The sequence below is a fragment of the Pristiophorus japonicus genome, chromosome 3, assembly GCF_044704955.1.
Source record: "Pristiophorus japonicus isolate sPriJap1 chromosome 3, sPriJap1.hap1, whole genome shotgun sequence".
Lineage (NCBI taxonomy): Eukaryota > Metazoa > Chordata > Chondrichthyes > Pristiophoridae > Pristiophorus > Pristiophorus japonicus.
The window spans coordinates 90,324,372-90,348,907 of NC_091979.1; the positions used below are offsets into that span (position 1 = coordinate 90,324,372).

The 24,536-nt window shown below is 43.3% G+C and overlaps 1 protein-coding gene across 1 annotated transcript in view; it reads left to right on the forward strand.

Annotated features, from left to right (window-relative positions):
- Positions 1-24,536, forward strand: part of LOC139257742 (voltage-gated inwardly rectifying potassium channel KCNH7-like) — a 643,748-nt gene that overhangs the window by 402,321 nt on the left and 216,891 nt on the right. Inside the window, exon 4 of the mRNA XM_070874608.1 lies at positions 17,637-17,669. Coding sequence (XP_070730709.1) covers positions 17,637-17,669 — 33 coding nt within the window. The remainder of the gene's footprint in view (positions 1-17,636; positions 17,670-24,536) is intronic.

The window sequence follows — 24,536 nt, forward strand, 5'->3', positions numbered from 1 at the left end:
CACAAGGTGAGTCCAGCGCTACACACAGCATATGCACAACAAAAGCACTACCGCTCTCAAAATCATCACAGACATCACATTTCATGACCATCAACACATTGTGCATTCTAATGATTTTCATGAGGTCATCATTATTTCTATGACACTTTTAGAAATCATCTATCATTGTTCGGATATGAGTTGGTGTGGCACCTATTGACTTTAGATCACGCAATGGTGTAAGCTTTACTCACGTGGCATCATTTCAGGGTCTTCAGATGCGTCCGTGGCTGTCCAAGGGCGCTTCCCCACGAGTGACTCGCTCCTCCATCTCTGTGATGTCGCTGGGGACTGGTGGCCCCCCACCCGTTCGCCTCTGCATGGATCTCATCATCGATAGCTTCTTCTGTAAAAGGTACCAGGACGACATGGCATGAGATCATTGCGTGATATCATTGCTAGGTACTGTCACAGACACTGATACAACACATAACCGACAGATGTAATCATGATTATTATGATTATTAACGTTCTTTACCTAAAGACGTACACCGTGACCGCAGGCTTTGAGTAAAACATTCCCGGTAAAAGTGCAAGACTTCTCATCTGCTGATAGTCACATATGACTGTTACAAATCAAATTATATAAATACATAAGTACATGTAAATCAATGTAATTCATACTCTTGTGGATCCCACAAGGTCGTTCCATCGTTTGCGGCACCTCATTGGTCACCGACGAGACCATCTCTGCTATCTCGGTCCATATCCTCTACTAGGCCTTTGGGATGGGCTTCTCACACCCTCCCTGTCTCAAATCACTCCAGCATGACTCGACTTCCTCCAGGAGGGAGGCATTTGCCTTGTCCGAGAACCTCCTGGTTCTTTTGCGGCCTCCAATGTGCTCCTCTCCTACCTCACTGCTCTCTCCAGTGTCAGTCTCCACAGCGTGCTGTGATGCTTCCTCCTCTCCCTCCATTATAGGGCAAATTCAGTCAAATATGTGGCTGGTAACAAAGCTACTTTTTGTTTGACTACTTGCTGTGAAGCTCGAAAATCTCCCTCTTTCCTCTCAAAGCAGCCCAGCACACACAGCACACCCAGAGAGGCCAGCGGGGAGTCAGGAGGCAGAGAAGGACATTGCTGAGGCCTACAAGAGACCCAACAGGAGCGTCGGCAGTTCGAGAGAGCAGCAGGGAGTCAGGAGGTGGAGCAGGATGTTGCTGAGGCCTACAAGAGAACCAACAGGAGCGTCAGCAGTTCGAGAGAGCAGTGGGGAGTCAGGAGGCAGAGCGGGACGTTGCTGAGGCCTACCAGAGGCCCAACAGGAGTGTCGGCAGTTCGAGAGGCCAGCCAGTGCAGCTGCAGCAGAGAGGAAAAAAGAAGTAGAAGGAAATCGAAAAGTGACGTCACAGCCAAGGGGGTAAGTGATGGGCTGGTGATTGGTAAGTAGTTTTTCTTTTTCCTTTCCATATCAGTAAGTAACCTTTAGCATTGTTGTTGCCAATTTAAGTTAATCTGAAGGTTAAGTCAGGCCAGGATAGCTCAGACACGTGCAATGCTCCTCCTGTACTATGTGGGAAGTCAGGGACGCTTCCGGTGTCTCCAGCTCCTATCGGACCACATTGCGGCACTGGGGCTGTGGGTGGATTCACTCTGGAGCATTCACGATGTTGAGAAAGATGTGAATAGCATGTTTAGTGAGTTGGTCTTACCGCAGGAAAAGAGTACACAGCCAGATAGAGGATGGGTGACCAACAGAAAGAGCAGTGCAAGGAAGGTAGTGCAGGGGTTCCCTGCGGTCATCCCCCTGCAAAACAGATACATCGCTTTGGGTACTGTTGAGGGGGATGACTCATCAAGGGAGGGCAGCAGCAGCCAAGTTCAGGGCACTGCGGGTGGCTCTGCTGCACAGGAGGGCAGGAAAAAGAGTGGGAGAGCTATAGTGATAGGGGATTCAATTGTAAGGGCAATGGATAGACATTTCTGCGGCCGCAACCGATACTCAAGGATGGTATGTTGCCTCCCTGGTGCAAGGGTCAAGGATGTCTCGGGACGGGTGCAGGGCATTCTGAAAAGGGAGGGTGAACAGCCAGTTGTCGTGGTGCATATAGGTACCAACGACATAGGTAAAAAAAAGGATAAGGTCCTACAAGAGGAATTTAGGGAGCTGGAGCTAAATTAAAAAGTAGGACCTCAAAAGTAGTATCTCAGGATTGCTACCAGTGCCACATGCTAATCAGAGTAGGAATCGCAGGATAGCTCAGATGAATACGTGGATTGAGGAGTGGTGCAGCAGGGAGGGATTCAAATTCCTGGGACATTGGAACCGGTTACGGGGGAAGTGGGACCAGTACAAACCAGACGGTCTGCACCTGGGCAGGACCGGAACCAATGTCCTAGGCGGAGTGTTTGCTAGTGCTGTTCGGGAGGAGTTAAACAAATATGGCAGGGGGATGGGAACCTATGCAGGGAGACAGGGGGAAGTAGAATGGGGGCAGAAGCAAAAGATAGAAAGAAGAAAAGTAAAAGTGGAGGGCAGAGAAACCTAAGGCAAAAAGAAAAAAGGGCCACATTACAGCAAAATTCTAAAGGGGCAAAGTGTGTTAGAAAGACATGCCTGAAGGCTCTGTGCCTCAATGCGAGAAGTATTCGTAATAAAGTGGATGAATTAACTGCGCAGATAGCAGTTAACGGGTATGATGTAATTGGCATCACGGAGACATGGCTCTAGGGTAACCAAGGCTGGGAACTCAACATCCAGGAGCATTTAGGAAGGATAGACAGAAAGGAAAAGGAGGCGGGGTGGCATTGCTGGTTAAAGAGGAAATTAATGCAACAATAAGAAAGGACATTAGCTTGGATGATGTGGAATCGGTATGGGTGGCGATGCGGAATACGAGAGGGCAGAAAACGCTAGTGTGAATTGTGTACAGACCACCAAACAGTAGTAGTAAGGTTGGGGACAGCATCAAACAAGAAATTAGGGATGCATGCAATAAAGATACAGCAGTTATCATGGGTGACTTTAATCTACATATTGATTGGGCTAACCAAACTGGTAGCAATGCGGTGGAGGAGGATTTCCTGGAGTGTATTAGGGATGGTTTTCTAGACCAATATGTCAAGGAACCAACCAGGGAGCTGGCCATTCTAGACTAGGTGATGTGTAATGAGAAAGGACTAATTAGCAATCTTGTTGTGCGAGACCACTTGGGGAAGAGTGATCATAATATGGTAGAATTCTTTATTAAGATGGAGAGTGACACAGTTAATTCAGAGACTAGGGTCCTGAACTTAAAGAAAGGTAACTTTGATGGTTTGAGGCGTGAATTGGCTGGAATAGACTGGCAAATGATACTTACAGGGTTGATGGTGGATAGACAATGGCAAACATTTAAAGATCACATGGATGAACTTCAGCAATCGTGTATCCCTGTCTGGAATAAAAATAAAACAGGGCAGGTGGCTCAACCGTGGCTAACAAGGGAAATTAAGGATAGTGTTAAATCCAAGGAAGAGGCATATAAATTGGCCAGAAAAAGCAGCACACCTGAGGACTGGGAGAAATTTTGAATTCAGCAGAGGAGGAATAAGTATTTAATTAAGAGGGGGAAAATAGAGTACGAGAAGAAGCGTGCCGGGAACATAAAAACTGACTGTAAAAGCTCCTACAGATATGTGAAGAGAAAAAGATTAGTGAAGACAAACTTAGGTCCCTTGCAGTCGGAATCAGGTGAATTTATAATGTGAAACAAAGAAATGGCAAACCAATTGAACAAATACTTTGGTTCTGTCTTCATGAAGGAAGACACAAATAATCTTCTGGAAATACTAGGGGACCGAGGATCTAGTGAGAAGGAGAAACTGAAGGATATCCTTATTAGGCAGGAAATTGTGTTCAGGAAATTGATGGGATTGAAGGCTGAGAAATCCCCGGGGCCTAATAGTCTGCATCCTAGAGTACTTAAGGAAGTGGCCCTAGAAATAGTGGATCCATTGATGATCATTTTCCAACAGACTATCGACTCTGGATCAGTTCCTATGGACTGGAGGGTAGCCAATGTAACACCACTTTTTAAAAAGGGAGGGAGAGAGAAAGCGCGTAATTATAGACAGGTTAGCCTGACATCAGTGGTGGGGAAAATGTTGGAATCAATTATTAAGGATGAAATAGCAGCGCATTTGGAAAGCAATGACAGGATCAGTCCAAGTCAGCATGGATTAATGAAAGGAAAATCATGCTTGACAAATCTTCTGGAATTTTTTGAGGATGTAACTAGTCGAGTGGACAAGGGAGAACCAGTGGATGTGGTGTATTTGGACTTTCAAAAGGCTTTTGACAAGGTCCCACACAAGAGATTGGTGTGCAAAATCAAAGCACATGGTATTGGGGGTAATATACTGATGGGGATAGAGAACTGGTTGGCAGACAGGAAGCAGAGAGTCGGGATAAATTGATCCTTTTTTGAATGGCAGGCAGTGACTAGTGGAGTGCCGCAGGGCTCAGTGCTGGGATCCCAGCTCTTCACAATATACATCAATGATTTGGATGAAGGAATTGAGTGTAATATCTCCAAGTTTGCAGATGACACTAAACTTGGTGGTGGTGTGAGCTGTGAAGGGGATGCTAAGAGACTGCAGGGTGACTTGGACAGGTTCGGTGAGTGGGCAAATGCATGGCAGATGCAATATAATGTGGATAAATGTGAGTTTATCCACTTTGGGGGCAAAAACGCGAAGACAGAATATTATCTGAATGGTGGCAGATTAGGAAAAGGGGAGGTGCAATGAGACCTTGGTGTTATGGTTCATCGGTCATTGAAAGTTGGCATACAGGTACAGCAGGCGGTGAAGAAGGCAAATGGTAAGTTGGCCTTCATAGCTAGGAGATTTGAGTATAGGAGCAGGGAAGTCTTACTGCAGTTGTACAGGGCCTTGCTGAGGCCTCACCTGGAATTTTGGGCCCAAGTTTCGGCCTCAGTTGCTCCTGATTTTTTGGAGCAACTGGTGTAGAACGGAGTATTTTAGAAATTCAAATTCTCTGCATTTAGTTTGCTCCAGTTCTCGTCAGGTCGAACAGTTTCACTTTGGAACAGAATTTTTTTTTCAAAAGCGGGTGTGTCCGGCCACTTACGCCTGTTTTCAAAGTTTCGGCAGTGAAAACTTACTCCAAACTAACTTAGAATGGAGTAAGTGAAGATTTTTGTATGCTCGAAAAAACCTTGTCTACACTTTAGAAAATCAGGCGTAGGTTACAAATTAGGCGTAGGGAACGAGATGGGGGGAGAGGGGGGAAGGGAAGTCATTAAATTCTACAATCAATCCTTAGTTATACTTATACAAATATTATACAAATAAATCCAAGCTGAATAAAAATTTATAAGCAAAGAAAAGATTAAATAAACCATGTTCCTACCTGTGTGGAACAGCAGCAGCCTTCGAGCTGCTGTGCTTCAGGCAGGCCTTTCATGTTGGAGACAGGCAGGGGTGTGGCGTCAGTGTCTCGACGGCAGCCCCAACAGCGGCAGCAAGCAGCCTTCGAGCTGAGCTGCTGTGCTGCAGGTAGGCCTTCATTCTGTTAGTGGCTGGCCGGCAGCCGAAGGATCAACACTGGAGACACGCAGCTTTTCAAGGGGGCTGAGGCCATTCGGCCATGAAATAGGAGCGGCGTCAGTGGCTTGGCCGGCAGCCGAAGGATCAACACCGGACGCACGCAGCTTTTCAAGGGGGTTGAGGCTATTTGGCCACGCTTAAGGGGCGGCGTCAGTGACTCGACGGCAGCCGAATCCTTTTAAAAATGGCCGAGTGCCAATGTTTGTTTGATGCTGCGCATGCGCGCACACTCCAACACGCACGCGCAGGGTTGCTGGCACCACGTTGGCTCATTTAAATTAGGCTCGCCCCGCACTACTTACAGAATCGGCGCGAATGTTTGGCTCCGCCCCCCGCTGTGAAGAGCGCACCACGCCAAGCTGAGATCGAGCTCCGAGGAGCCGGAGAATATCGAAGTTTTTTTCTAGCGTACTTTTAGGCGCGAAGAACAGGCGTCCAGCTCGGAGGTGCACCATTTTCGGCGCGGGCCGAAACTTGGAGCCATTGTGTTCAGTTTTGGTCTCCTAATCTGAGGAAGGACGTTCTTGCTTTTGAGGGAGTGCAGCGAAGGTTCACCAGACTGATTCCCGGGATGGCTGGACTGACATATGAGGACAGACTGGATCAACTGGGCCTTTATACATTGGAGTTTAGAAGGATGAGATGGGATCTCATAGAAACATACATGATTCTGACGGGACGGGAGAGGTTAGATGTGGATAGATTGTTCCCAATGTTGGGGAAGTCCAGAACCAGGGGACACAGTCTTAGGATAAGGGGTAGGCCATTTAGGACTGAGATGAGGAGAAACTTCTTCACTCAGAGAGTTGTTAACCTGTGGAATTCCCTGCCGCAGAGAGTTGTTGATGCCAGTTCATTGGATATATTCAAGATGGAGTTAGATATGGCCCTTACAGCTAAAGGGATCAAGGCGTATGAAGGGAAAGCAGGAAAGGGGTACTGAGGGAATGATCAGTCATGATCTTATCGAATGTCGGTGCAGGCTCGAAGAGCTGAATGGCCTACTCCTGCACCTATTTTCTATGTTTCTATGTTTCTATGTTTCAGTTCCTCTGAGCTCCCTCTCTCTCTCTCCTCTTCGGCACATGTCATGGTGACCCTTGACCTCCAGAATCGCGGGAATCAAGCATTGCCATGCCGTTGCTAAGGACGGTGACACTTTACGGCAGAAGGTCAGCGAAATTTAATGCTACCGCCCATTTCATATCACTCGTGGTAACGCCCATTTTCTAAAATGTAAACTAGGTGTTTTGAGAATGGGCGAGAAGCCGGCAATCTGAAAACCCTTTTTTACCGTCCATTTTTGGGCGATCTGCACAAAAGTGGGAGTTTTAGCCCATGGACTTATTTTTCCATATTTACAAATAAAACTTAACCACTGATTTTCTGTTTTGAACAGAACTTTCCAAACTTAATGTTGAAGTTAGACTCATTTGAGGCTGATCCTGAGGAGAGTTTTTCTTCAAGGGATACCTTTGATCTACATTTGGACTCTCTACAACTTCAGACTGGTTGTCTGCCTGACTCGGACTCAGACTTAAATTCTGACAAGACTAGCTGACTCATCAGAAATAATCGAATCATTCTGACTTTCACCTCCTTCCACATATGTAGGTAAAATATGATCAATGTGAACAAACATAACCTTTCCATGTCAAACATCTTGACCAAATTTGTGCAAGGACAACATATCTTCATTATTCTTCCTGGTAACCACATTTATGGTGATGGTTCTTCACTCTCACCTTCTGATTCAATTTCAAGCTTCTCTCTCTTACTCTATCGCTATCATGACTCTTTTTCTGTCTTAATTGTTTCTCTTCTACTGACTGTGCCAAGTTCGGCTTTAACAACGAGGACCTGGTTCGTTGTTTGAGAAACAACTCTGCTGGTGTTCTATCAGTATGATGAGTATTCCGAGTAGTAATTAGAAAATTTACCAATTTGTGGTCTAGCGACAACTGCCATTTCTTTGGATTTGGATGCAACTTTTGCTTGATGAGGGCACGTTTTACAATTTCTACTGTGCGATCTGCTGCATCATTTGAAGCAGGGTGTTATGGTGGAACCTTGGTATGTTTCACACCGTTTCTGCTTGTGAACTGTGCAAATTCTTCTGAACAAAATTACGGCCCATTATCAGGTACAATTTCTTCTGGGAGGCCATATGAAGAAAACAATCTTTGCAAATTGTTTAGGGTTTTACTTATTATTTTCTGCATCGGAAACACCTCTACCCACTTTGAATGGTTATCAATCACAATGAACAATTGCTGTCCTTCTAGCTTAGCAAAATCTACATGTAACATGTCCCATACCCTGCGAGGCCATTTCCATGGCTGTAATGGTACTGATGGTGATTCTTGCTTACCGATTGACATGTTGTACACTGACTAACGATGTACTCTACATTTTTATCTAAACCTGGCCACCATAAGTAACTGCACGGAAAACTCTTGGTCAAGCACATTCCCAGGTGCCGGTCATGAAGATCTCCCAACAATTTGGACCTGAACTTATTTGGGATAACTATTCTTGCACCCAACATGATACAGTTTTTATCCACTGATAATTCATTCCTATGAATGAAGTATAGATGAATATCTTCCTCTCATACCTGGTTTGGCTAACCATTTGCTATGCAATCATACACCTTTGGCATAACTGGGTGATGTTTGGTTGCTCTACCAATCTCTTCAGCTGTGACTAGCAGTTCATCAATGTATGAAAAATAGAACACTTCTTCCCTATTGGGTGTAACTTGTGAAGGGGATGACAACCTAGACATAGCATCAGCATTACTTAGATCTACCTTAGAGATAATGTTTTCAGTCTCTAGTTTTTTGAGTTCTTACTGAACTTCCTCCTTGAGCCTGCATGGTGCGTATGGTATGGATTTGCAATAAACTGGTCTTGCATCCTTCTGCACTCTGACACTTGCCTTGAAGTCAAGGATCAAACTGCCTGATTCACAGAACACCTTTGGTTACTGCTTGATGACATCATCTTTTGATGCAACTCTCGTTTCCACATGAAAAATCTCATTCCAATCCAGCTTCAGTGATCCCAACCAATTTCTACCTATCAAGGCAGGCTTGTCTCCTGCCACTACTATGAGAGGCAAGCTCTGAAACTGATCCTTGTATTTTACCAGTATGGTGATACGTCCTACAACAGGGATGTGCTCTTGCCTACAGATCTATCTTCAATTTCTCCAGTCAAAAATCACATAACTTGTCGAGATATAGCGATTCTGGTACTACGCTCACGGATGCACCAGTGTCGATTTCCATGGGTATCTTGGTTCCTGCAATGTCTACTTGGATGACGGTACATCGTGAATCATTGTTAGATACCCTCATGCTCCTGATGACATGTATCCCCAGAACCTCCTCGTTCTGTTGCTTCTCTTCAATGCTATGTAGTGTCTGGCGATTTCCATTTCTAGTATTGAACATCGGTTTACTCTTCAGTCAGCATGCCTTTGCAAGATGCCTAGTTTTCTTGCAGAATAAACACTTTGCCTTCACATATGGATAACTTTGAGCAATGTGTCGTCCCAAGCACCAACAGCATGACTTCAATGTATTGTTACCCTGGCCAGTTGCTGAAGCCTTGGGGCCCAACTACCTTTTACTTTTAACCTGCAGGCGATTCACCTTGGTTGTCTGATGACTGGAAATGCACAAAATTCTCGGGAGTATTGGTCAGCCACATCCATCGACATAGTTGTCTGACAAGCTAAATCAAAAGCCAAGTTAGGGGTTATCTGCAATTTTCTTCTGATTGCTTCATTTTTCATCCCACAAACAAAGTGGTCATGCAATGCTGAGTCCTAAAAGTTTCCAAAATGAAAGTGAATGGATAGCTTTTTCAAAGCTACAATGTACTCACTGATACCCTCATTGTGTAATTGATTTTGTGATCCACAATGATAACTTTCAGCAATTTTCTGGGGCTCAGGACTATAGCTGTTCGAACTTGGTTAGAATCTCCATCAGTGGCCTGTTCTTTGGCTTGAGGGAACAAACACATTTTTCAGTGTTCCATACACCTCAGGGCCTCCTTCAGTCAAGAAAATAGCCTGTTTCCTTTCTAAACCACCCGGTTATGGTTTTCATCATCGGGACTTCCCCGATACTATTCGTGGTGAAAACATTTCTTGCTGCTTCACATGCACTCCAAAATCTCTCGGTCAAGATGGAACTTACCCAAGCACCCTATTAATCCCATAGGCACAGTCATCTGGACTCTGGCAATGTCGACAGTTGAGCCAAGTGTGCTTGTAATTTACCGTGTATTTTTAGCTGTTCTGCAAAACAAAGACCCTCTCACAGTCTCTCTGTTGGTTGGCAGGAACATCCACCAACAAAAATTTGAGCTCGGGATCCAGAAATTCCATCCTCATCGCCAATGTGATATATTCTTACTACATCACTAATAAGCACACTACACAAGATGGCTCCAATACAGAAACCTCTCATCATGTAACTTTGACACCTTTATTATTTACATCAGTAGTTGCATTGCATCAGTAGTCCACTAGATGGAGCAGTAGTCCACTAGGTGACCTCTATTACAAGAGCATCTCCTCCAATGTTGACCCCCTGCACCGAGCTCCAGTGCTGGGTCTGAAACCCTGGGTGCCCTTTCCCTGGCCTATTGAGCCATTTGTGTTTGAGCACTTTTACATTTTTTCATCTGTAGAAGGCAGTTCACCTTTAAGAGCTGCAGACTGCCATTAAGAGGAGCAGGCTAGCTTTAAGTAAAGCTAGTCTCGCTAAAGCAATGCGTACTTCAACCTCCTGCTGAGCGCACAGTTTTTCAAAAATATGGTCAGCACTAGGCTGCGCTGACATTCATCATAATTTGTAGGCAGCTCAAAGTTAATGAGCTGCCAGCACATTTTGAATGGGCGTGAGACTCCTGGATGGTATGTTGCCTCCCTGGTAAAAGGGACAAGGATGTCTCGGAGCGGCTGCAGGACATTTTGGAGGGGGAGAGTGAACAGTCAGTTGTCATGGTGCATATAGGTACCAACAATATAGGTAAAAAACGGGATGAGGTCCTACAAGACGAATTTAGGGAGCTAGGAGTTAAGTTAAAAAGTAGGACCACAAAAGTAGTAATCTCCGGATTGCTACCAGTGCCACATACTAGTCAGAGTAGGAATTGCAGGATAGCTCGGATCAATACGTAGCTTGAGGAGTGGTGCAGAAGGGAGGAATTCACATTCCTGGGCCATTGGAACCGGTTCTGGGGGAGGTGGGACCAGTACAAACCGGACGGTCTGCACCTGGGCAGGACTGAAACCAATGTCCTAGGGGGAGTGTTTGCTAGTGCTGTTGGGGAGGGTTTAAACTAATATGGCAGGAGGATGGGAATCTATGCAGGGAGACAGAGGGAAGTAGAATGGGGGCAGAAGCAAAAGATAGAAAGAAGAAAAGTAAAAGTGGAGGACAGAGAAACACAAGGCAAAAATCAAAAAGGGCCACATTACAGCAAAATTCTAAAGGGGCAAAGTGTGTTAGAAAGAAGGCTCTGTGCCTCAATGCGAGGAGTATTCATAATAAGGTGGATGAATTAACTGCGCAGGCAGCAATTAACGAATATGGTATAATTGGCATCACGGAGACATGGCTCCAGGGTGACCATGGCTGGGAACTCAACATTCAGGGGTATTCAACATTCAGGAAGGATAGACAGAAAGGAAAAGGAAGTGGGGTAGCATTGCTGGTTAAAGAGGAAGTGAACGCAAAAGTAAGTAAGGACATTAGCTTGGATGATGTGGAATCTGTATGGGTGGAGTTGCGGAATACCAAAGGGCAGAAAACGCTAGTAGGAGTTCTGTACAGACCACCAAACAGTAATAGTGAGGTTGCGGATAGCATCAAACAAGAAATTAGAGACGCGTGCAATAAAGGTACAGCAGTTATCATGGGCGACTTAATCTACATATAGATTGGGCTAACCAAACTGGTAGCAGTATGGTGGAGGAGGATTTACTGGAGTGTATTAGGGATGGTTTTCTCGACCAATATGTCGAGGAACCAACTAGAGGGCTGGCCATCCTAGACTGGGTGATGTGTAATGAGAAAGGACTAATTTGCAATCTTGTTGTGCGAGGCCCCTTGGGGAAGAGTGACCATAATATGGTAGAATTCTTTATTAAGATGGAGAGTGACACAGTTAATTCAGAGACTCGGGTCCTGAACTTAAGGAAAGGTAACTTTGATGGTATGAGACATGAATTGGCTAGCATAGACTGGCAAATGATACTTAAAGGGTCGATGGTGAATAGGCAATGGCAAACATTTAAAGATCACATGGATGAACTTCAACAATTGTACATCCCTGTCTGGAGTAAACATAAAACGGGTAAGGTGGCTCAACCGTGGCTAACAAGGGAAATTAAGGATAGTGTTAAATCTAAGGAAGAGGCATATAAATTGGACAGAAAAAGCAGCAAACCTGAGGACTGGGAGAAATTTAGAATTCAGCAGAGGAGGACAAAGGGTTTAATTAGGAGGGGGAAAATAGAGTATGAGAGGAAGCTTGCTGGGAACATAAAAACTGACTGCAAAAGCTTCTATACATAGTTGAAGAGAAAAAGATTAGTGAAGACAAACGTAGATCCCTTGCAGTCAGAATCAGGTGAATTTATAATGGGGAACAAAGAAATGGCAGACCAGTTGAACAAATACTTCGGTTCTGTCTTCACGAAGGAAGACACAAATAACCTTCCGGAAATATTAGGGGACTGAGGGTCTAGTGAGAAGGTGGAACTGAAGGAAATCCTTATTAGGCATAAAATTGTATTCGGAAAATTGATGGGATTGAAGGCTGATAAATCCATGGGGCCTGATAGTCTACATCCCAGAGTACTTGAGGAAATAGTGGGTGCATTGGTCTATCGACTCTGGATCAGTTCTTATGGACTGGAGGGTAGCGAAGGTAACACCACTTTTTAAAAAAGGATGGAGAGAGAAAATGGGGAATTATAGACTGGTTAGCCTGACATCAGTAGTGGGGAAAATGTTGCAATCAATTATTAAAGATGAAATAGCAGCACATTTGGAAAGCAGTGACAGGATCGGTACAAGTCAGCATGGATTTCTGAAAGGGAAATCATGCTTGACAAATCGTCTAGAATTTTTTGATGTAACTAGTAGAGTGGATAAGGGAGAACCAGTGGATGTGGTGTATTTGGACTTTCAAAATGCTTTTGACAAGGTACCACACAAGAGATTAGTGTGCAAAATTAAAGCACATGGTATTGGGGGTAATGTATTGACGATGATAGAGAACTGGTTAGCAGACAGGAAGCAGAGAGTCGGGATAAATGGGTCCTTTTCAGAATGGCAGGCAGTGACTAGTGGGGTGCTGCAGGGCTCAGTCATGGGACCCCAGCTCTTTACAATATACATTAATGATTATTATGAAGGAATTGAGTGTAATATCTCCAAGTTTGTAGATGACACTAAGCTGGGTGGCGGTGTGAGCTGTGAGGAGGACGCTAAGAGGCTGCAGGGTGACTTGGACAGGTTAGGTGAGTGGGCAAATGGATGGCAGATGAAGTATAATGTGGATAAATGTGAGGTTATCCATTTGGTGGCAAAAACACGAAGGCAGAATATTATCTGAATGGAGCCGGTTTAGAAAACGGGAGGTGCAATGAGACCTGGGTTTCATGGTACATCAATCATTGGAAGTTCGCATGCAAGTACAGCAGGCGGTGAAGAAGGCAAATGGTATGTTGGCCTTCAAAGCTAGACGATTTGAGTATAGGAGCAGGGAGGTCTTACTGCAGTTGTACAAGGCCTTGGTGAGGCCTCACCTGGAATATTGTGTTCAGTTTTGGTCTCCGAATCTGAGGAAGGACGGTCTTGCTATTGAGGGAGTGCAGCGAAGGTTCACCAGATTGATTCCCGGGATGGCAGGGCTGACAGATGAGGAGAGATTGGATCGACTGGCCTGTATTCACTGGAGTTTAGAAAGATGAGAGGGGATCTCATAGAAACATATAAAATTCTGACGGGACTGGACGGGTTAGATACAGGAAGAATGTTCCCGACGTTGGGGAAGTCCAGAACCAGGGGACACAGTCGAAGGATAAGGGGTAAGCCATTTAGGACTGAGATGAGGAGAAACTTCTTTGGATAGTTGTTAACCTGTGGAATTCTCTACTGCAGAGAGTTGTTGATGCCAGTTCATTGGATATATTCAAGAAGGCGTTAGAATGGCCCTTATGGCTAAAGGGATCAAGGGATATGGAGAGAAAGCAGGAAAGAGGTACTGAGGTGAATGATCAGCCATGATCTTTTTGAATGGTGGTGCAGGCTCGAAGGGCCGAATGGCCTACTCCTTCTATGTTTCTATGTTTCTATGTATCTCTCACTTTGGCGCCCATGCCCATTTTTTTGTGGTATCAAATTTCTCGGTCATTGAGTGTATATTTTCGTAGCCGATTATACAGCTAGTTAACACTCCACCTTTATAACTTTTTAACTGGCAACATACTACCGTTTTTGCGTTGAATCAAGTGGTTATCAGATGCACATTGATGTATGTAGACCAATCCAAAGACTTCACTTTCAAATCTGATTTTCCTTTTAAAGAGGCAATATCCATGCACAGAAGAACTAATTGCCCCAGGTTCATGCTCTTTTCTGTACCTAACAATTCATTTCCCACCATTTTGCCTGGCAAGTGACTGCCATCTGTGCAAAATAACTATTAATTATTTAACCTGGAGCAGCTGGAGGGATATTTAAACATCAATGTCTCCCTGACAATGGAACTCTTTTTGGAGTTTATCTGAAAAACATAAAACATTAATCGGTGCCACCCGACCTGGATGACACACCAGACATTTACAAGGCCCCTTTTTTTTCCCCTGACAATGGAGGCAGAATGAGCGTGGAGCAGCTGGAGGGAGATTTAAACATCAGTGTCTCCCTGACAACGGAGGCAGCTCGAGCCTGGAGCAGTTGGAGGGAGATTTAAACATCAGCGTCTCCCTGACAACGGAGGCAGCTTGAGCCTGGGGCAGCTGGAGGGAGATTTCAACATCAGCGTCTCCCTGACAATGGACGCAGCTCGAGCCGAGACCTATTACAGGTCCTATCAAGAGGACAAAATGAGAAATAAAAAGTAATAAAATTATGAAATCACAAGGATGGAGGACAGTGATTGGTTCTTCTATATTAATTGAATCACTGGACAGGGAATGAATCTTAAAGAAAGCTAATAACTGATTTAATTTGATTCAATTGCTGATTTTCTAATTTTAACTTAATTTATAATTATGTTATATATTATTTAATTTTGATTAAGTATAATTAATCTTTATTATACTGATTTTACTATTGTATACTCCTTATTGTATTATTTACAATGTAATTTGATTTTTTTTTTTAGTTTTTTTCAGCTGTGTCTATCTGTGTGTGCATTTTGGTTGCTGCTTCGGTCCCGAGCCTTTAATCTCTTTTTACACTTCCTTCTCACACTTTTTCTCTCTTTCCCTCTATGGTCAATATCTAACATGTTGTAAAATTGTTGTGAAGCACTTTGGGACATTTTATTATGTTAAAGGCACTATATAAATACTAATTATTAATAGTAATAATAATAATTGGGACTGACTGGGAATAAGCGACAAACTGTTCCTCCATGCATACCTATCCCAGATGAATCACTACCATCGTTCCAACCAAACAGCTGTCACTTATGACTGGAAGCACTGCTACATAAATGTAGGTTGTCTTTATATCTACCCGCTGGTCTAGTACAGACTATACAAATAGTGAAGTTTATAGATTGATCCAGTTTGTGCTCTCCAGCAATTCTGTGTGGGGAGATTTTGTATTCTGTCTTCATTTGTCTGATGATGAGTGTGCATTTGTATTGTCTGACAGTCCAGGGAAACTCAAGCCTTGGTCAGCAGTTACCAGGATTTAGATTTGTCTCTTGAAAAAGCCCACATTTTAACAAATCCATAGCTGAAGTCTGAAAATAAAATGATTCCTACCTAATTTTATTGTATTAACTGTTAGTCGATGAAGCTTATCTGAAAATCAAGGAACTTATCAACAGTAGCTATGCATATTAATTATATTATTTAAGAAATTGTTTATCAGACTGGAGGGAAGTGTAGAGTGTTGGGACCACTGCTCTCTTCATATATGTTAATGACCTGAACTTGGGTGTAGGGAGTATAATTTCAAAATTTACAGATGACACAAAGCTGGGAATTGCAGTAAACAGTGAGCAGGATAGTAGCAGCCTTCAGGAGGACATGGATAGATGGGTGAAATTAGCAGACACGTGGCATGATGAAATTTAATGCAGAGAAGTGTGAAGTGATCCATACATGAAGAAAATATGAGGAGAGTCAATATAAATAAAATGGTACAATTTTAAAGGCATGCAGGAACAGAGAGACCTGGGGTTCACATACAGGAATCTTTGAAGGTAGCAGGATAAGTTAAAAAACATACGTCATTTTTGGCTGTATCTAATTCTGGGCAACATACTTTAGCAAGGATGTCAAGGACTTGGAGAAGGTGCAGAGGAAATTTACCAGGATGGTACCAGGCATGAGGGACTTCAGTTATGTGCAGAGACGAGAGAAGCTGGGTTTGTTCTCTTTAGAGCAGTGATAGTTAAGGGGAGATTTAATAGAGGTGTTCAAAATTATGAGGAGTTTTGATAGGGTAGATAGCGAGAAATTGTTTCTACTGGCAGGAGGGTCGGTAACCAGAGAAAACAGATTTAAGATCATTGGCAAAAAAGTCAGAGGGAAGATGTAGAGAATTTTTTTCACACAGTGAGTTATGAGCTGGAATGCAGTTCCTGATTCAGCAAGCAGATCCAATAGGAACTTTCAAAAGGTAATTGGATATATACTTGAAAAAGGGAACTTTGCAGGGCTATGGGGACAGAGCAGGGGAATGGGACGAATTGGATAGTTCTTCAAAGAGCCAGCACAGACACGATGGGCCGAATGGTCTCCTTTGCTGTATGATTCTCTGAATTTCTTCTGAACAAAGGAAATTGTTGTACTTTTCTGTGGCACAATCACACAGAAACACATAGAAAATGTGTCTCAAATTCAAATCAATCTTTCAAAATATCAATTTTGCCAAAGATAAGATTGAATTTAACGATACAACAAAAAAGTATCATTACAATAAAAAAAAGAAAAAGAAAGCTGGATATGAACCAGCTTATTTTCAAGAAAATAATCCTTTGAGAGAAGCAGTCTTATCAGAGCTGATAAGAGATGTTCTGAGGTACTGCACATTTATTTTGTTGCACACTTAATAAAGATAACTTCACTGGAAGTTCTCTCACTTTAAAAATGGGAGATTTACATTCCTAAAATTTGTAAAACCAAGCCTGTCAATGAGGAATAATGAACTACATTGAATAACATGACCCAGGGCTGCCAGTAGGAGCAAACATGCACAGTCCAGCTGCAGATAAGAAGACAAAAACTCACCAAGGTTCTTTTCAAGGTCTATTCCTATTGTGGATGACAGTCCTGTGGTACAGCGCTGGAGAATCTACCTTCAACGCCACAAGTTACAAGTTCAGAACCTTTCGGCTAATCTACTGGCTGTGTGTGCGCTGAGTTTTGGGAGCTCCCTTTTGCTGCTGGAGTATCTAAACAGGGAAAGAAGTTAGCTTTGACTACTGGCTATGGCCACAGAGTCTAATTCACCTCTACTCACCAAAGCAAACTCCATAATTCTTCGTGACGAAAGTGTAAATCTCTATAGCGCTATGCAACATTGGAGGTTCAGAGCAGAGGTGAGAGTTGCCTGATGGGGGTCGATTGAAAAGGTAAGTTAAAAATTATCTCTAGTTTGATACAATTACAGAACTGATCCTGCCACTTAAGAGAAAAAGTTACGGATTCACAAGCTGCTTTACAAGCCCTAAACATTTGTTGAGATTAAAGTCTTGCAACATGTTACTGTTCTTGAATTTTCACCAATCATGCTACTTTTAACAAATGTAGTTAAATTGTATTTCAGATGGCAAACCTATCTCCAATGACTCTTCTGCAGGTAAAGTTGACTGCTGTCAGTCCTGATATGTTATGTATATCATTTTTATTATATGGCACAGCTGGATCTAGCTAGACACTGAAGGGACTATTCGTACAATATTCCTGCTCTAATTGAAATAGATGGCAGACTGTTTTCAAAGCAGCAGTTACTATATTTATAAACATTTATATACAAATACAAATTAACCATTTTCCATCCAGAACTCCCAAGATTCCCTATTCTTTTATATTAATTTTCCTCAAGAAGACATTTGATTTTCGGCTTTTTTGTGGGATTAATTTAAATGTATGTTTTTGGTGAGTACTTATTAAAGTTCGGGATATCAGTACTGCAAATTCAAAATGTTTCCATTCTTGGCACCCAGATCAGGTATAGCAGAGGCCAAATGCTCCCTTTGTACAACTCTGAGCTTTAGCCATGAGCTTTAACCACAACCTCTGCTATTTTCTGTAAAATAAAGTGCAAATGTGTTTTAAGATAAGCTTACAACAATTCTAGAATCTGTGGAATATTTTCAAAAATACAAAGTTGCCTTTAAAAATGGAGTAAGGTGCTGCAACATGGAAAAAAACCCAACCATTATGTTCTTTATGTAGATTGTACAGTGAGAACTTGAATTGGAGTTAATTGTTGACATTATAAGTAGTACTTCAATTGCCAGTTTTTAACTAGCAGTAGCCATAGTGCCATTTTATATATGCATATGCAAATGTTCAATTCTTTGCCTGTCACAGTAGGCCATACTGCATATAAATCCCTTTCCCTCGGGAAATCAGCTTGACAAAAGAAGGGTTCCCCACCAAAGCAGCTGGTTGGGAACTAATGATGTTAGTATAAATATGGCTGCAGCCAACCTCCACTGTGATTTGAATTTGCAGATTGGATTTTTAAAAAACTGACCGTCTATTATAAAATGTTAACACATCACGTAAAGATGATGCTTGCTTTGATGTGCACTCATTCTTTGGATATGCCATGTATTGTTTATTTGTACAGTTTGTGGCTATTGAAGCAGAGGAAATGTATGTTTAATTTCCAGCTGAGCTGTCCTCAGACAGTGAAATCAGTAAAACACTTTAGCATGTTCATATTAAGGCAGGAAGCAGAATGGACCATGTGTACATACAATGGATACGGGAAAAATATAATATTTTACATTTAATCAGTAAGATGGCCTTAGTTATTAATAATATAAGAACAAATCTCTTTTCAAAAACACCAAAAATAAATATATAAAACCTGTGTAAATGGTGTAATAGAGCATTCCTGAAATGCATATGAAAGAAATAGGAAGATGTAGATCGTTAAGAAAATTCAGAATAAATCACAAGGCTTGTAAAGTTAAAGTGCTATGTTGAGCATCAGTAATGTTCATTTAAAATATAATTTCTTATAAAAAGACAGTTTATGGTCAATTTATTTTCAAACTGCAGGATATGTAGTCTGTAACTTAAATTAAGTGATATTGGATTGGCTTATAGAAAGTGGCATATATCTTAATTCCATATAATTAAAATTCTGAATATAGCTTGTGTTTGGAAAATCAGATCTGAGTCTAGAAACTGCTGCCAGTGCAAAGCATTATACTGACAACAATTGTGGAGGTGGGATAGGAAAAATCAGTTGTTTGAGGTTCCTGCATTTACTGCCTGTTATAGAAATGCTACATGAGTTTTCAGCAAGTAGTGCACGTTAGCATTCAAACTGAGGTAAGGTTATTTGGCGTACAAATCTGGTCATTAATGATACTCACAGAGGGAGTTTGCAAAGTTGCTGTGTTCATGCCCCACATATGCAATGTGCTGATCATTACCCATGTGAAATGGGCAGTCGAGCTCAGCCAGATTCGTGCATGTTGCGAATCAGTAATTTAACAACCACAGTGCCAATCATTTTTTGCTGGCAGACAGTTCACAGCGATGGGGATTACTTTCAGTGATCCCCTGTCACTTGATATAATCAAGGAGGATGGGCAGGAGCAGAGGAGAATGACCAAGTATGTCAAATGGCATCAGTTGTGTACTGTCAGCACTTTCAAAATGACACCCACCATATCTGCATGTTTTACATGGATAGACAATGTTTTGGACCTGGCATTCACTTGTCAGGATTTGCAGCCAAAAATCAATGGAGATTTAAACTTACTGCAATTGACCGAGGTCATCCCACAAGCCATGACAGTTCAGCTCTACTCCGGGCTCTGCTCCTGTCACTTAACTTTAGGCCTGAACTTTGGTGCAATCTGCAGGTAACAAGGCTGGATGACTGGAACTGTGGTAGAATGACAGTAGCCTATCAACCTGCAATACATTATAAAATAAATTTCACAGCACCCAAATGGGGGGAAGGAGAGTGGGAACGCCTGACCTCACTGTAGCCTGGTGAGATTACGCATTCCCGCTCTCAGCGAGCAGCCAAGTCTGATCCCTTGAGGAGCAGCAACAGATAAGAGCTGTGAGGGCAAATTGGAAAAGATAAGTGCTAAAGTTAACTGTGGAGGAGGAGGGGAAAAGGAAGACTTTTGGCATGAAATGCAGTGGGTGTTTAGGAAAGATCCAGTGTAAACTGTAGGACAGAAGGAGAGAAGAACGTCAGCATGAACTGGAAGGAGAAAGGATAGAAGAATGCCAGGATCAGCTGGGGCAAGAGAGGCAGAAGATGGCGTGTCACGAACTGAGGAGGGAGAAAAGTGCCAGCATGATTTGGGGGAGAAAGGGAGGTGTTCCCATGTTAACTGAGGAGAGGGGTTGGGGAGGGGGGGGGAACACCAACATGAACTGAGAGGAAGGCATTTGAACAATTTTCAGAAACAGAGACCATCAATACCTATCCACAATGGATTTATTGAAATCAGAGAAAATTCAATTTTTGCCACAAAAAATCCATTATATAAGTAATGGAATGATGGGTATACTTATAGCTTAAGTTATGATAAGCGCATGCCCCACTGCACTTAGAGTGTAACTACATATTTATAAATCAGTGATACGTTTGAGTTGTTTGATATGATTCTATGTTGGTATGTATGAGGTTCAGGTTTCTAAGGAGTTTGTTTGCCATCTTTGCCATCTGCTTCAAGGAGACCTGCAGCCAGCCTCAAACATAGCAGCAGCACTCCAGTGGTTGTCAAGGTGACATCAGCCAATTTGCTATCTATAAATGTATCAAAAATACTGTGTATTTAGTAGGGCCAACACCTGCCTCTCTTTTCTCACTGACCAGCGATAGTAATATTAACAAGGCTGCCGTATTTCCTGGAAATTGGTGGCACCAGTGTAACCATCTTGTACCTTAGTCACAATAGATCATCATCATAGGTAGTTCCTCGGAATCGAGGAAGACTTGCTTCCACTCGAAAAATGAATTCTTGGGTGACTGAACAGTCCAATACGAGAACCACAGTCACTGTCACAGGTGGGACAGACAGTCATTGAAGGAAAGGGTGGGTGGGACTGGTTTGCCGCAAACTCCTTCCGCTGCCTGTGCTTGGTCTCTGCATGCTCTCGGCGACGAGACTCGAGGTGCTCAGTGCCCTCCCGGATACACTTCCTCCACTTAGGGCGGTCTTTGGCCAGGGACTCCCAGGTATCGGTGGGAATGTTGAATTTTATCAAGGAGGCTTTGAGGGTGTCCTTGTAAACATTTCCTCTGCCCACCTTGGGCTCGTTTGCCATGAAGGAGTTCCAAGAAGAGCGCTTGCTTTGGGAAACTTGTGTCAGGCATGCAAATAATGTGGCCCGTTCAGCAGAGTTGGTCGAGTGTGGTCAGTGCTTCAATGCTGGAGATGCTGGCCTGGTCGAGGACGCAAATGTTGGTGTGTTTGTCCTCCCAGGGGATTTGCAGGATCTTGCGGAGACACCATTGGTGGTATTCCTACATGAAAGGAGTTCTACTTAATCAATATACAGCTGGCCAATGACCACAAACATAAGTCAATGCTTGTTTCCCAGGAAGTAGCATAATGCCTTTATTTTATGACTATCATCTGTGCCAGGCTTATTTGAAAATGATGGGAAACTAGAAGGATGCTTTCATGGAGATCAAGGACACTCTCTTCCAACTAGTTGAGGCAACCCTTTGAGGCAACTATTGACCAAAGCAGATTACACATGCAGTGAGGCCCATGCAGCCATCAGGATCATCATTAGCATCTTGAAACATGGCTTTACAGTATAGCCTCCCAGAGTCTCCAAGATCATGGGCAGGTGCTGCACACTTCACAACTGTGCTATACAATGAGGCCTAAACAATGGATGAAAAAAATCAACCAAGAATCAAGGCCAGAGCAGATGCAAATACTGACCAAGAGGATGTAGATACAGAAATATCACTGAAATGACAAATACTGATGCACTAAGCATTCATCCAAGATACATTCAGTTAAATGACTGAGCTGTCCTCTACGGTATCCTCCTGTCCCCATATAAGCCAAAATGTGTTTCAAAGCACCCTCTGCAACAATGTCCTATGCATTTACTGAACTATCATAAATGGCCATTGTTTGGTGTACTGCTTCCTTAATCTGCATAACTAGAAACAAGTTTTCAGGACAAAGTTCAAATACAGTACAACTAACTTATTATCCTGCTTTGTGTCATGCGTGAATAATGTTCTTGTTTTGTTCTCCATTGTGCTTTCCTTTAGTGACAGTGCATTGCATATAATTCCTAACCTATGACTTCTTCCAAGTGATTCCCATGTGGAAGGAGTAGCTGTGTTGCCTGGCTGCAGGATTTTAGTGGGAGTCAGTAACAATTCAGATTGATCTGTACTTCCTCGTGCTGATTCTTGAGATGACTCTGTAACTGATTCAGCCATGTTTGTTGCTGTGGCTGGCTGGTCCAACAAGATTTATGGTACTTGTGTAGGATGCTGGTTGGGATAGATGTGGCATGACCTTGTGTGACATCAGCCTCACCAGTACCGACTTAATGCATGCCCCTGCTGCTGGCACTCGCTTAGCTGTTCCACTGATTTGCACGGGACAAGACCCTATGGTCAGTAGTGAGGTCTATTAATGCCTGCCTCAGAGTTTTCAGAATCCAATCCTCGAGCATGTTGAAGATAGTTAAACGAGTTTCTTGTAAATTCAATCCTGAAGCCTCTATAACAGTAGTTTGAGCATTCATGAGAGATACACTGAGGGCACGTAGAACCTGTGCCACTGAGGGCTTTGCTGAAGTTGAAGTTGCCATGTGTTCCAGCTGTACAGACAACCATTCATCGACAACTGTACAGATGCAACTAATGCTGCTAACCAGACCTTTGCAAGATGCTTTGTAAGACTCAAAATAATACTACAGCGGAGAATCTTGTTCAGAAATCAATCTACTTTTATGAATCGCCAAAAAAATTAGACACTGAGCCACATAAGCAGATGACTAAAAGGTTGGTCAAAGAGGTAGGTTTTAAGGAGCATCTTAAAGAAAGAGAGCGGTAGAGAGGCAGAGAGCTTTAGGAAAGGCATGCCAGAGCTTAGGGACTTGGCAGCTGAAGACAAGGCCGCCAATGGTGGAGTGATTAAAATCGAAAATAAGTAAGAGGCCAGAATTGGAGGAGCGCAGAGATCTCAGAGAGTTCTAGGGGTGGAGGAGGTTAACAATATAGGGAGGCACAAGACCATAGAGGGATTTGAAAACAAAAATGAGAATTTTAAAATTGAGGCATTGCCAGACTGGGAACCAGTGTAGATCAGCGAGCATAGAGGTGATGGGTGAAGCTACAGGTGTTCGGGGTAGCAGCTCCCGAGGGAGCTCCCCTGCTAGACAGCTCCTCGGCTCTCAACCACCGCCTCCCACTGCCTAAACTTTCCCAAGCCCCAGCCCTAGCCCTAATAGACCACAATAGTGTAAAGTCCTGTCCCCTCAGTACAGATTCACACGAGGCATGTAGTGAAGTCAAGGTCACTCTAGACCTGCACCTTTATTTCACAGCTCTGGAATGCTGCACTTGCCTGAGACCTGTCCTTATATACCTGTCTCTTGCAAGTGCACCCCTGGTGGTAAGGTATGCTGGTGGTTCCAGGTCATATCTTATTACAGTCATGTATAGCATGTTAGGATACAGTTATATATAATAATGTAAGATACATGACATCACCCTCCCCCAAGGTCTTATTGTCTTTATAGGTTCAGTCTCTCAGGTGGTCTACGCTCTCGCGTGGAGCGTCTGAGTTGTGGTTCAGTTGTTTGCCTTGGTGTCTGTTTTTCTTTGGGTGTGGTTGCTGGTATCTCGCCGGAGCTGTCTGTTTCGATTGGTGTGATTGTTGTTGACTCGCCTGGGCTGTCTGTTGGCATTGCCCTTTCCTCAGGTTGTTCACTCTGTCTGTCCACCAGGTGTGGTGCGAGTTCCACATTGTAGTCTGCCTCTGGTTCTGCAGTGTTGTTGGTAAATCTGCTTTTGACTTGGTCTACATGCCTCCGGCAGGTTTTGCTATTGTCCATTTGTACTACCAGTAGCCTGTTTCCTTCCTTGCCCGTTACTGTCCCTGCAAGCCATTTGGGACCCCTGCCATCGTTTAGTACAAACACTTTGTCCCCTATCTCATTCCATCTCCCCCTCGAATTTCTGTCATGGTACTCAGTCAGCTTACGGCGCTTTGCCTCAAAGATTTTGTGCATGTCTGGGAGGATTAATGAGAGCCTCGTTTTTAAAGTTCTTTTCATCAACAGTTGCGCAGGGGGGATCCCAGTCAGTGAGTGCGGACGAGATCTGTATGCCAGCAGCAGTCGCGACAGGCGATCCTGCAGCGTGGGACCTTGGATTTTAAGCATGCCTTGTTTAATGATTTGCACTGCTCTCTCTGCCTGGCCGTTGGAGACCGGCTTGAACGGTGCCGTCTTGACGTCATTTATGCCGTGGTCA